Here is a 13710-nt window from a genome sequence, read left to right on the forward strand (position 1 = left end):
AGCAGGAGTTTTTGAGAGAGAAAATTGATATGAAGATATAAACAGCATATTTTAATATTTCTGTTGGCTACATTGCTCATGGGATTCACAAAAAGCTTACTAAACTTTTTGATCATAAGTTGTTTATTATCAGGCTGGTCACATAAATGTCCCTTATTTAATATATCTTTATAAAATGGGAATTAATACCCTTGCCATTTTCTTGTGGGGTAAGCAGGTTTGTCCTTACTTGCTGGGAGTTCTTTAGCAGTGGACCACAATATAGCCACCTAGAAGGAAACATGTGTTATCTATAGTAGAAAATCAGTGGTGTTACAGGTAACACACACACAAACAGAGCAAAGCTTGAAGACTGTACCGGTGTATTCTACATGTGAATGTTGTTTAACAACTTCAAGGACTAAACTTAGTATACTGAAGAGATAAATGGTTCTCTCTCCTGTTTTAAAAGCCCTTTCAGTTTTGACCGAAATATATTTAAAACCTAATACCAAATAACTCTCAAACTGGTGGTGGTGTAGTTCCCTTTTGTTTTGATACAAAGCAAACTAATTCTAGAATTCTAATAAGAATTTTAATGAGAGGTTTTTGTTTGTTTGCTTTCCATATTTCAACCATTCACTTTTCCTAGGTGGCAAATACTTGACTGCAGAAAGCATGAAACTGTGTTTCTTATTTTGGGTAGATTTCTTAAGGGTTTCTATTAGATATTGAGATAATGTATTTGATTTACTATTATATGGTTTTAATTATTCCAAAGTCCTCTTGAGAGTTTCAGTTAGTCTTAGGACAAACCTTAATGTTAGTAAAATCATCACCATTTCTTTAGATCACCTATTATATTAAGATCACTGAAGAGTACAAATATGCATAAGATCTGCCTCTTAAGCTGAGGGAAGTTCTTAAGGAAAAATAGGATTAAAAAAAGTCAAAAGATGACCTCTTAAAGCCATTTAGCTCTATAAATCTATTGATTATTTTGTTTTACAGTTTATCTTTCCATTAAAATATGACATTTCAGTTATTGGTCTGTCAGAGTTAGTGATGAAAGGATGACCATGAACCCTGACTCTATTTGGGTCTTCTAAGGTGATTAAGGTTATGGAGAATCTTCATACTTATTGTAACTCTGACGTAAATAATGTTAAAAAGAACAAAAGGAACCATTTATTCAGCACTCATTATGTGCTAAATACCTTGCCAAATTCTTCATTTATTCCAGTGAGATTACATCCCATTAGGAGCAAAATTTTGGTATTCTGTGAAGGAATTGAAGTTACTAAATCCTCATCACAATACAGAGTTCCCATACTACTATGATGATTGCAGAATGTAGACCCAGATTATCCTCATTCAGAATAATACACTGGATATTCCCAAGGATGAATTAATTATATTTGGATAATTAGGCATGTGATATAGTTGCATCTACTCATTTCTATTTCTTTCAGTAGTGAAAGGATTAATATATTGTTATGGAGTAAAGGCTGAGAAAACCCTATTGATAAAAACATTTATAAAGTATAATAAAAGGATTATCATAGTAATCTGCTGTTAACAACCATTTGACAAAATCACAAAGGTAATAATTTAAATGTGCACTTAATAGCTCTTTTAAATAAATAGCTAAGATGTAGAATGAATGAATAGAATTACTAACAGTATAATCTGACAGAGATCCTAGTTCCACTTCTGCACAAAGTAGCTGGGTAACTGAGTAAATTATTTAATCACTTTGTACTTCAGTTGCCTCATCTACAAAATGAAATGAAAAGATACATCTTCTAAGGTCTCTACTAACTCCCAAACTTTATAGTATGTAATTCTGTAATGTAGTCTCTATAAGTGTCATAGTATTGTGGGGAGAAAAAATTGTAAGCAATAGCTTACCCCTTCATCTTTCATTTCAAGCAACCATGTAAAATAAATCTCATAATATTATAAAACTACCCTAAAGAACTTGAAACTTAGTAGGAAATATTGACATAATCACAGGCAGAATATAGTGGAACATATATTGAGGATCCCACAGATCTGATTTGAATTCTAACCGTTCCTCCTAGTTTGTGAGCCCATGAGCAAATAAGTTTCTTGATCTCTCAGCATCCATTAATGAAAAATGAATAAGTCTGTTTCTTTATATATGAAATTGAAGTATGAATACTTATATGATGGGATTGGTGTGGTTTTTATAAATGAGATCATATTACACAGATAGTGCTCAATTTTTTAAACCTGAATATATTTTAAACGGCTGAAAAGAACATAGATATGTGAAGAGGGGATAGGATTGGGGTAACTGTAATAGCATAAACAATAAAATGTTCTTTTAAAAAACTTAGATATGCCATATGAGTACATAACAAGCATTCATAATAAACTTACGGTATTTCATTGAAAGTAAATGTATTTCATTTACTTTCAAGAATTCAATGCTTGTGTTCTTATTTTCTATGAGTAAAATAAATATCCAAGACTATAGTGTGTTTTCATCAACAGTGAAATTGTTACATGATTTGTGCTTCAAAATTTTTATGTTTATTGTTGAAAAGAATATGTTTTTCTTCACTATATATAATGAATTTGAGTATGTGGATGTTTTGAGAAGACAGGAGCATCTTTCTGGATGTGACACTTATTGCCTTTTTCTTTTAGGAAACCCTCATAGATTGGTGTGATGAAAAGGAACTTAATTTGATATTAACAACTGGAGGAACAGGGTTTGCACCACGAGATGTCACTCCAGAGGTAAGACAGAATATGCTTTTCTCGTACTGAAGGAGTAAACTATTTATGTGCTAAGCATGTGAAAAACTTGCTGGGGAAAAATTATCTCAAAAAATGTTTCTTGATTCTTTTCTTTGTACTTAAGCTAGAAATTATAGAAAATGAGGACTAGCGAGCTGGTCCAGAAGGTACTCCTGCATTTATTTGCTCAGTGGTCTATGGTTGTCAGCTGAAATTCAGGCATATTATCAAAGGAGGTGATAACAGAATTCTTGACTCAGCATGGCATCTGGTCTGATGTGCTTTCTTAATATACTTCAAAATGTATCTGATTTCCCTTTTCTTTAGATACACTTGTCACTGGTCTCAAAGCATAGTAGGAAGTTGCAATAAAACATTTATACCAGTTCTACAGTTCTTTTGATGAGAAAGAGTTGTATATTCTATAATTTTAAATGTGAATTTAGTAAGTCAAAAAGCAGAATTAATATCTAGGCTTTATGCCACAAGAATTACCTTGACCTTTGCACAGGGGGGAATATTAGGGAAAGAATGAAGGGTAGGAAGGGCTCAATGGTACAGGGGAAAAAACCTTTCTTTTTAAGGAAGCCATAAACACGGGTGTCACTTCCAGAGTCATATGCAAATTTAAATTACCACTTATGACATTGTTTCCTTTATCTCCCCCCAAAAGTGTTTCTTGGCTAAATTTCAAGTTAATGTTAACTGTATCCTTCTAATTTCAAACCAGTACACTATTTTATCTACTATCATTTTGGTGTGCACCTATTAAATAATTACTGTCCTTTTCAGTCTTTAGCCTGCACCACAAACAGTGGGCTTGCTAAAACAGATTTCTGGGCCCTCCCCACAGCGTTTCTGATTCAGTAAAATCTGCATTGGGTGCTGAGATTTTGTATTTTTCACAAAGCCCCAGGTGATGCCAATGTTACTGGCCCTATGCCATACTTCCAAACTTTGAGAACCACTGTTCTAGTATACAAAAATACAAATTTTTAAACAAGTTGTAAATTAGTTCCTATTCTGTGCAAAAATCATGACACAAATTTTTTGGATACCATAAGTTATAAGTAGGCTAATAAACAAAATGGTTTTGCTTTTAAGTCAATCAGGATAATGTTATATGGAGAAATTCTTAATTTCAGCTGTTTAAAAATGAAGTCATCCCTGCATAATTTATTTAGTTTCTGGGTCCTAAGGGGAAGTGCTTCTTGAACCAATTTTTACATTTCTTTTAAACTGTGAGACTAACTTAATGAGCACAATTGGAGGGAAGCTATCTCCTGTAGAGATGTGTTTGTGTTTTATTTTGTTTTGTTTATAAGAAAATTGCCTATATATTTGAAGACATTGATTTTTGGAGTTAGGTGTTATGTTGTGTTCTAAGTAAATGAAATTAGGTTTACTTGTAGCTCTTTTTCGTGTGATGGTTTTATATTTTCATATTACTTATTTTCACATCAGGAAAGTATTAAGAAGTTACCATGAATTCATTTATAACCAGATAACATTATTTTTAATTATGGGGAAAGAATTTGTACCACAAAGTTCAGTATTACTGTATTCTATGGAGCTTCAGTACCAAAATGCTAGGTCAAAAATTCAAACCTTTGAATTGGTTCTGCTACTAACTAACAAGGTGGCTGTAGACTAGTCATTAAACTCCTCTGTGCCTCCATTACTATAAAATGAGGGAAATAAATGTACCTATCTCCCAGGGTAACTGTGAGGATTCAATACTATTGCTGGTATTTTATTAAGTGCTATGTAAGGGTTAACTTATAAGGGGTAAACATTTCTTTATTAGTTACTACATAACTGCCAAGTGGACAAATCTGATAGTATTTTTTGTATGTAACTATCAAACGAACAAAAAGTCTTATTCTAGATTTAAAGTATATCCATGAAATTGTCACAATTCTGTTATTTTAAATTTAGATAGTAAACTTTGTATTTTACTGTTTCCATCTCCATATGAATCAGAAGTCTTGAATTTCTACCATTCTAATATCTGTTTATTCCCCCATTCCCTTTTTTGGGTGCTGTTAGTTGACAAGAGTCTATCTCTTTCTATGACCTTGAGAAGTTCTTTATTCTTAAATGAAGTTTTTAAGCTACCTGAAAAATTTTGAGGTGTTCTTATATTCTTATATTCATATATACCTATAGCAACTAACAGGGTAAAATTGTATTAGGTCTTTTTAAATGATTTAAAAATATACATAAATATGTATTCTCTGTTTTTGAAAACAGGTGACTTAACTCATTGTGAATTCCTGATCTTTTAATAGATTCACTTTATATCTTATATATAAATACATATACAGCAAAAGTCCATGGGACTGTGTAGCTTTTGAAAAAATAAACATGAAAGCAATATAGGGCCACCCAAAGTAATTATACAAATTTCCCATTTCCTCTACACCCATGAATAGTTGCAATTCTTATATTTAAAAACAACACTTGAAATGTTCAGAATCCAGAAATATAATTTTGGGCTTGCAGTAATATAGTTATTTGTCTTTAACTTTTTTGTCTTAGATAATTATGCCTAAAAAGAGAGAAAACAATTTCTAGACTACATGTACCTAAATAAAACATGCAAATAATTATAAATAGATTCAAAAGTTATTAATAGAAAACACAAACATTAATGGTAAAGGTAAAATAATACAAAATTTATCCCTTCAGATACTAATATTTTATAGTGAGTAATTTTCAATAATTAGTTTGATCTGCGCTCAGAATGATTGTTTGTGAGATATGTGTGTTCTTAGAAAAAAATAAAAGGGGAAATGACAAATTGGCTGAATGAAATAAAGCTATCTAAAAGCTATCAATGGGATTGAACTGTAGAGAAAATGAAAAGTGTAATAGACTTAGATTTCTTCCCAGGTCTATCAGAAAAATAAGGAAGAGTAAGTTTAGAAAAATGTATCCTATTTACATATTGATAGGAATAATGCAATCAACTGATTTTTCTAAATTATTAATTTATTTCTATTTTTAGGCCTTGTATCTTAGACTATAGTTCTTCTGATGGTTACATGCCTGCTGGCCTATTCCCTGCCTTTAAACATGAGATAGTATCAAATAACATAATATTCCATACTCTTCAAATTTTTAGTTTAATTTTCACATGAAAAGCTTTATTTTTAAAAAATAAATTGCATTTTCTCTGATCTTATAAAACGGTCAGATAATCTGTTGACATTAGCGAAATACTAGTCACTATAATATTCTATAGAACATAAGAACTCATTGCTATACAAAGTATTACCTCTTCATGTCCCATTACCTTTCAATATGACATAGTTCCAAAATAGATATTATTACATAAAAGAGGTTTTAATTACTTTTTGAAAGTATAATTAAGGATATATGAATGAGGTGAAGTGAAAACCCTTTAGATATAAATTTTAGAAGAGAATAAAATATTAAGAAGCATTAAAAGATCTCTATAATTACAAAGAAATGTTTACTATGTTATGGTAAACTAGAAAATATTAAGCTACATAATATTTATAAGATAAAAATAACTTTTATTGCTTTTGAATACTAAGCTATACCAGAATAAAGGATTGTATACTTACATATTATTTTGATCATGAATTAAGGAGTTAAATCAAAGCCTCTGATACATTTTATTTTCAGCCACTTATTCATTCATCAAGTTTGGTATTTTTAATTCTTAATATGCATTCAATGCCATATTGGGTACTAGAGTTAAAAAATAAATAAGGTGTAGTCCTTATCCTCAAGAAACTCTTAATCTATCACAGGGGTCGGCAAATTATGGCCTGTGGGTCAAATTCAGCCTGTGATCATTTTGTATGACTTGTGAGTTAAGGAATGGATTTTGCATTTTTAAATGACTGGAAAAAATCAAAAGGAGAATAATATTTTGTGACACATGAAAATTATTTGAAATTCAATTTCACTATTCATAGATGAAGTTTTACTGGAACATGGCCACACTAATTCATTTATATATTGCCTATGGCTACAAAAGTAGAATTGAGTATTTGCAATCAAAAGTATATAGCCTGCAAGACCTAAAATATTTACCACCTGACTCTTTGCAGAAAAAGTTTGCCAACCCCTGTTCTGTTGGACGACAGTGATTCATCTTTGCTCACATTTTTGTTGTCTTTAAATTGATATTCAATTAATTTTTATTGATTTTTACCTTTGTTTTTTAGAAATATGAAATGATGTTGGGTTTCATAAATTTTTAATTTTCGAAGGAGCTTTAAAAAATTCACTTTTTTGCCATAATGAAATGTATTGGCCCATTTTCTTAGTAGACAATGTAGCGTAACAAAAATAAAAGGTCCCTTATTCTAAATAATACATAAAATTTTGAAATTTCAAAACTGGTCAAATTAATGTATTTATTGTACATTGTGTAAAATCTCACTCAGGATATTTTCAAGGTGTTGTACTTAGCAATACCTCCTTACAAGTGTCCTGATATAATTGTTCATTATGAAATAAACAAAAGAAGGGATAGCAAAAATTTCAGAAAACTATAAATTTGATATAAGGGATATTCATTTCAAAGGGTTTTTATGGTTCATTATGTAAGTGAAGAGGTATCTGACAAAATGACCAGTGCTGAGAAGGGGAGAATACTCATAATCTGGTACAAAGGATGAATTTCTAGGGAAAGACCATAATTTCTGAAAGTCATATTCTGTTTATAGCCTATATAATATTTATATTATATTTCTTTGAACAGATCTAAGCCTGTTCACAAATATTTTTCACTTAGGTTATTAGCAATATTTAAAAAAATATCAAATCACAGAAAAAAATATTTATTTTATAAAATTTGTTTTATAATCACTTTGTTAAAATTTATATAGTTTATAATTTTAGGTGTGAGTATACTGTCAGTTATTATTTCATGCGGTCATTAACCATTTTTCTTTCTTATGTTATAATGCTTCAAAAACAAGAATATAGTGTAAGTTAAAGGAAGGAGACATAATTGCCCTGAGTTACTGACTATGTGTTAATGATTATCAGTTGATGACTCATGAAAAGTGACAGTTAACAGCTTTACCTAAAAGTTAAAGTTTGACGCTTTAGCCCTCAGAAAAACTGCTACATTATAGCAACATAGTGAAAACACATGTTTAATAATTTCTGTTTTTGGAATAATTTTTTTCTTTCAATTTTAGTTTGTAATAGTTTCAGGTGTACAGCTTAATAATTAGATAATCATATACTTTACATAGTGTTCCCATCAATATTTTCAGTACCCCAACTGGCACCATATGTATTTATTGCAACATTGAGGTGAAGGGACTGAGAAGCACAAATTGATAATTATAAACTAGTCACGGGGAAGTAAGTAAAGCATAGGAAACAGAGTCAATAATAATTTTTTTGAAATAATTTGGTCTGTAACATAGGTCATTTAAAATGTATAGTTGTTTCAAATATATACCAGTATTATTTAGAAAATATTCATTACTTCCCTGGTAAAATATCATATACTGGTACTCTAGAACTCTATGAATATTTATTTTATAGTTCTAGGATTGTTTTGACTAAAATAAAATACCTGTTTTACATGGTAAACCTAAAAATAACTATATTGAGCTAGGATTTTAGAGTATCTTAAAACAGTTCTGTATAAATAGGACAACTTGCCAATATGAAATTGATAACAGCAGAATACAAAAAAAAAAACCCTATACTTGAAATATTTAAAACTATATTGAATAAAATATACCACCGCTATATGGTCAGAGAAAGATATATTTTATGCCATGCTAAGGAGCTCTTTCTATAATTTTTATAAAGTAGTCTTGAAAATGGGAAATATGTTTCTATGTCTTACCTTCATCTAAACATTTTGGCATGTAATATGATCTAGTGGAAACACTAAAACTATAAAGTCAGACAGACCTGAATTTGAACCCCGACTCTACTACTAACTATGAAATTAAGGCAAATTACCCTATTCAAAGTTCAATTTTCTCATCTGCTAAATTAGCTAATTCCTACCTCTTAAGGTTGCTTTTCTAATATTTGAGATAAAAGTAGCAAGTAATAATAATAACTAATACTTGTATATAGAACTGACTATGTGTCAGGTCCTGTTCTAAGCATATGTTAATTCACAGAGGCAGGTACTAATGTTGTATCTGTTTTAAAGATGGAGATACTGAGACACAGATTAATTGACTTGCCCAAGGTTATCCAAGCTAGTGACTATAATATATGTAAAAGGATTTAGTACAATGCCTGGTACCTTTTAGACACTTGGTAAACATTTCTTTTCTTTACCTTTTTCTTTCTCATTTAAGTAATATTATTACCTAATAATATGTACCTCTAATTAGACATGGCAGCCCCAAATAAATCTGCTATTTACCATTGTACTTCTGGTATGTTAGCTACTAACATATCTGGTGGATACGTCTAAAAAAATAAAGATGTAAGTCAACATTTTTCCACTACTTTAAGGTATAGGGCAAAGGAACAATAATAAGAATTTCTATAATTCATATGATATGAAGAATATGGATTATTTATTTTGCTTGAGGTCCCTAATTTCTCTGTAATTAAAAATTGCTGGAATATGGCTTTAAGTGGCTCAGATATGTGATATTCAAGATAACATTTTTATAGTAGCCCACTTTATCTTGGGGTTTATAATTACTTTGCATTATGTGTTGGAAAGCAGTTAATATCTCAAAGTATAGGCACACTTATGAACTACCTGTTTGCTAAAAACATTTATAGTTTGTGTTCCATTTAATAAGTATTTATCAAGCACTTTGGGCCTTAATGAATGAATGCTGAAGTACATGTACTCCTAAAATAGTCACTTCACAAATCAGAGAATATAAAACTAGTATTAGAAATGTTCAATCATTTCAGGTCAAATGATGTCTTTAAAAGTAAAAATTAAGAGAGAGGCAACTAGTCAGAGAAATTTTTATACAAGTAGAATTTGAGCTAAAACTGAAGGAGAAATGTAGTATTTAGATTAGGAGAGAGGAGGACATTACTGATAGGAGTAAGGAAGAAGGAGAAATGTATATCAAGCTACAGAGAAAGATACAATTAAGGAAATCTTCCTGGCAAGAGCAGAGAACTCACTTTACATAGAAGGACAGATAAACTAGACCTATGTTATTTTAATCTCTTTCTTAGAACAGCTGGAGTACCATCTGTAGGGATGAAAAACAGCAACTGTCATTATTCAGAGATTCTTTAGAAGCCAGATTCATAAGTCTACTATCAACACAGTAAAATCATGCCATCAAAGCTCTCTAAAAATAGACCCTTTTGAGAATTGGGATTTATTCGAATGCATATCAGTACATTCCCCAGCCAATCTAATGTCATTCTTTTTGAAGATTATTTTCATGCCCTGTTTTTTTAAAAAAAGTCCTGTTGTAATCTGCAGACCTAGTTACTATCCTCACTATTGTTTGTGTATAAAATTTTAACTGCTATGAAATACCAAGTTCCAGTTTTGGTTTGTTGTTTGGAAATTTTTTCAGTTAATATTGATCTTACAATCAAGACAATCAAGGAATATTTTCTTATCATAGATTTTGTTAGTGTTGAATCTTTAATTAGCTTAGCATTTTATATAAAATTATGAACAGTAAAATAATCGAGAAATCATGATTTCTTAGAGTTTGAGGAGATGCTATATTCAAAGTCCTAGCATGTCCTTTTTACCATTCCCAGTCTTTGCCTGAATGTCTCAATCACTGCTTCTTCCATCTGGGACTTTGTTGTTTCTGGAGCTCTAATTATTTAAAAGTCTTAACGTATCAAATTGAAACAAGATACCTTATAATTTGTACATAGTTGTCCTACTTCTGCCCTTTACAGTGCACAAAAGAAGATAAATTCCTCTTTTTCATGACAATTCTAATATTTGAAGGTAAATATTACATTTCTCCCTTAAGTCCACTTACTTCAGTATTATTTTTGCACTCATTTTTTCCACCAGCCACAGATTTTCCCAAGACAGCTACCCTCTATTTTATTTACGCATTAAAAAGAAAAGCTCCTTAGTATAATTGTATCAATGGAAAGGTACAAAATTAAACCATTTAGATGAAGTAATTAGGGCAGTAAGTGACATTGCATTTAAAACTATTATGTTGAAAGGTTCCCATTTCATATTGCCACACTAAAGAGGGAAAAGCACATTGATCCTCAAGGTCAGAATTTTGAGTGTAAGACAAAAACAAAAATTTTTACATAAAATGCTATCTTCATTTTCCCTTAAGTATATTTCTTAATTGCATGCCTACGCTGTACCAAAATATGTACTCAGCTTTTTGGGGGTCCTATGGGAAGAGAGATTATATCAGTAAAGTACAAATATATTTATTATGACAAAAATCTATGTCTAAATAGAACTCTTACTAGAAAAGTGGTGTTGCCCATTTAACTGTATATGAGGCAGTATTACATAATGGTTAAAAGCACAGACTCCTTGGGTTTGAATACTAGATTCACATCTTACTAGTGTGTGACCTTAAACAACTTGACCAGCTTCCTATATCTATTTTCTTATGTGTAAAATGGAAAGAATAAAATTGCTTCCCTCATAAGGTCATTATATTATGTGAATTAATGTAAGTAAAACACTAAAAACAATATCTGTTTGCTATTATTACTGACAATATAAATAGAAAGAGCTTTTGCTTAAAAAATAAATAGGTAGTGGTTGAATAAATATTGAAAGAATTTTTCTTTGGGGAAAAATCAAGCAAGATAGGACCTAAAGTTTACAATAGTGTAGTTGTCAAAAAGTTAAAAGAAACAGAGATGACATACTAAATATTGATTATTTTTTACCTTGAATTTGTCTGAATGATAAAACCCTGAAATAATTTTTCCAGCTCACCCTTAAAAGGGTACTCTCATAAAATGTACAGAGGCTGACATACCTGAATACTTTAGTTTTGCAAAATATATGCTAAGACATTGACAATTAAATATCATTAAATAAATTGCAAATACAAGTACTAAAGCATTTTTATCTAGACAAGTTTTCTGGAATTAAGATTTCAGGATATTTATTTTATTATTAATGTGTGAAATCATGAATGTGTACTCATCTCTCTCTGTTAGATCTCCATCTATAAAATAGACTTAACGTTGCTTTTCCGATAAAATGTAATGACAAAAAATGGTTTTATATCTGTCAGGTCCTCTGAGCTTCTTAGAATATCACTGTATTAGAAGGGCAAAATATTTGTAATTTTGTTATTGCCTACTGAAAAAGAAAACTTACAGGGAACTGATAGAAAGTGGATTCATATAACAAAATAAAATATCTGGAATTATTCTAATAATTTTACAAGTATTATTTCCTCATATTGGAACTTGGAGAGAACGTGAATGCTATTGAAGAACAGAGGACAAATACCCAATGGAGGGAGTAACCATTTCAGATACTCATTAATGACAGGCACATTGATGAGAATGTACAGGAAGAATCTAAGTTCCTAAGTTTACAGCAAGAAGCAGTACAGCTGTTGGAAGTGTGGATTCTGAAAATTAACTCTTGTCAGTTTCATTGAGAGAAAGAGAGAGAGAGAGACCAAAAGTCGAAGTCAATAATGCAAAAGTAGCAGTTGATTGTGCTGAAGGGCCAGTTGATATGAGGAAATATATTACACTACAATATGAAGATTAAAGATAGCATTGTAGTGATGGATGTCAATGGGATAATTTCAGTGTGTTTTCCCCTCACCTTCTTCACCACTTTCCATAGTTTGATTGCAGCATATGATATAATATCCTTTCATGTAATAATTCTCAGGATAAAACTTTATGTACTAAGTAGATCAGTTTTATAAATTTTAAAAATACTTTTTTACAAAATGGAGGTATTATAACCAATAAGAAGATGGCTGTTAGTTTTGATTATATAAATATAATGGAATCTTATTATAATGTGTCTGTTGCTTGCTATGATTTAAGACTACATTGTATACAGACCTCCATTATTATGAGGTCACTTTAGTATAACTCTGTTGATGAAGTTCAGAAGAGATTCACATGATGCCAATTTCCCATTATTACTAAATAGTGTATTAATAATACTTTGATATGATATTTATTTGGGGGCCCTAATACTTTCCTTCCTCATTTCTTCTCTTTTTGCCATTCTCAAAACTTTTCTATACTGTACCCTGTCCCTTAAGATGGGGCTGCTCTGTGAGGTGGATAGATGAGTGAATATCATTATCAATATTAAATAAAATATAGAGAAATGAGAGGGCTGCTTTTAAATAATATTGAAGGCAAATCCATTTGACTTGAGCAACAATAGCAACAGTATTAACAATAACACTCTAGTTTATCCTTGTTCGAACTTTAGTTATTATTCTTTGCCTTCTAAACAACAACAACAAAAAAACCTTAGGACAGGTGTCAGCAAACTCATTCTTTTGAGGTTTAGTTAGTAAATATTTCAGCCTTTATGGGATGTAAGGTCTCTATCACTATAATAACTACTCACCTTTGCCAGCCCAAAAACTGCCATAAGATGATATAAATGAATGTGCTTTATTGTGCTCCAATCAAACTTTTTTTTATAGACACTGAAATTGGATTTAATGTGATTTTCATGTATTATGAGATATATTTCTTTTCAATTTTCCAATCATTTAAAAATGTAAAGATCACTCTTAAATGGCAGGCCATTCCAAAAAAAAAAAAAAAAAAGGACAGCAGGTAGGATTTGTTCCATTGGCTGTGGTTTGCCAACACCTATTTTAGTACATTCCTACCCTATAGTGTACTAGCATGTGCTCTGTTAATTAATTAAAAGCCCATCATTTGTGAACTTTAAGAAGAATGCTCTGAGAATTTAAGACGGAGAAAGGAGATGCCCCACAAGAAACTAACATTTCACAGACTCTACTATGTCCTGAATGCCTACCATGTGTGCCAGGTACTATTCAA

The 13710-nt window shown here is 30.7% G+C and overlaps 1 protein-coding gene across 8 annotated transcripts in view; it reads left to right on the forward strand.

Annotated features, from left to right (window-relative positions):
• Positions 1 to 13710, forward strand: part of GPHN (gephyrin) — a 414033-nt gene that overhangs the window by 170507 nt on the left and 229816 nt on the right. For all 8 annotated transcript variants that reach the window (XM_090271004.1, XM_090271010.1, XM_090271006.1 and 5 more), the window contains exon 4: positions 2656 to 2748. In XM_090271004.1, the coding sequence (XP_090127130.1) occupies positions 2656 to 2748 (93 nt within the window). The remainder of the gene's footprint in view (positions 1 to 2655; positions 2749 to 13710) is intronic.

The sequence above is a fragment of the Furipterus horrens genome, unplaced genomic scaffold, assembly GCF_987537825.1.
Source record: "Furipterus horrens unplaced genomic scaffold, mFurHor1.1.pri manual_scaffold_3, whole genome shotgun sequence".
NCBI lineage: Eukaryota > Metazoa > Chordata > Mammalia > Chiroptera > Furipteridae > Furipterus > Furipterus horrens.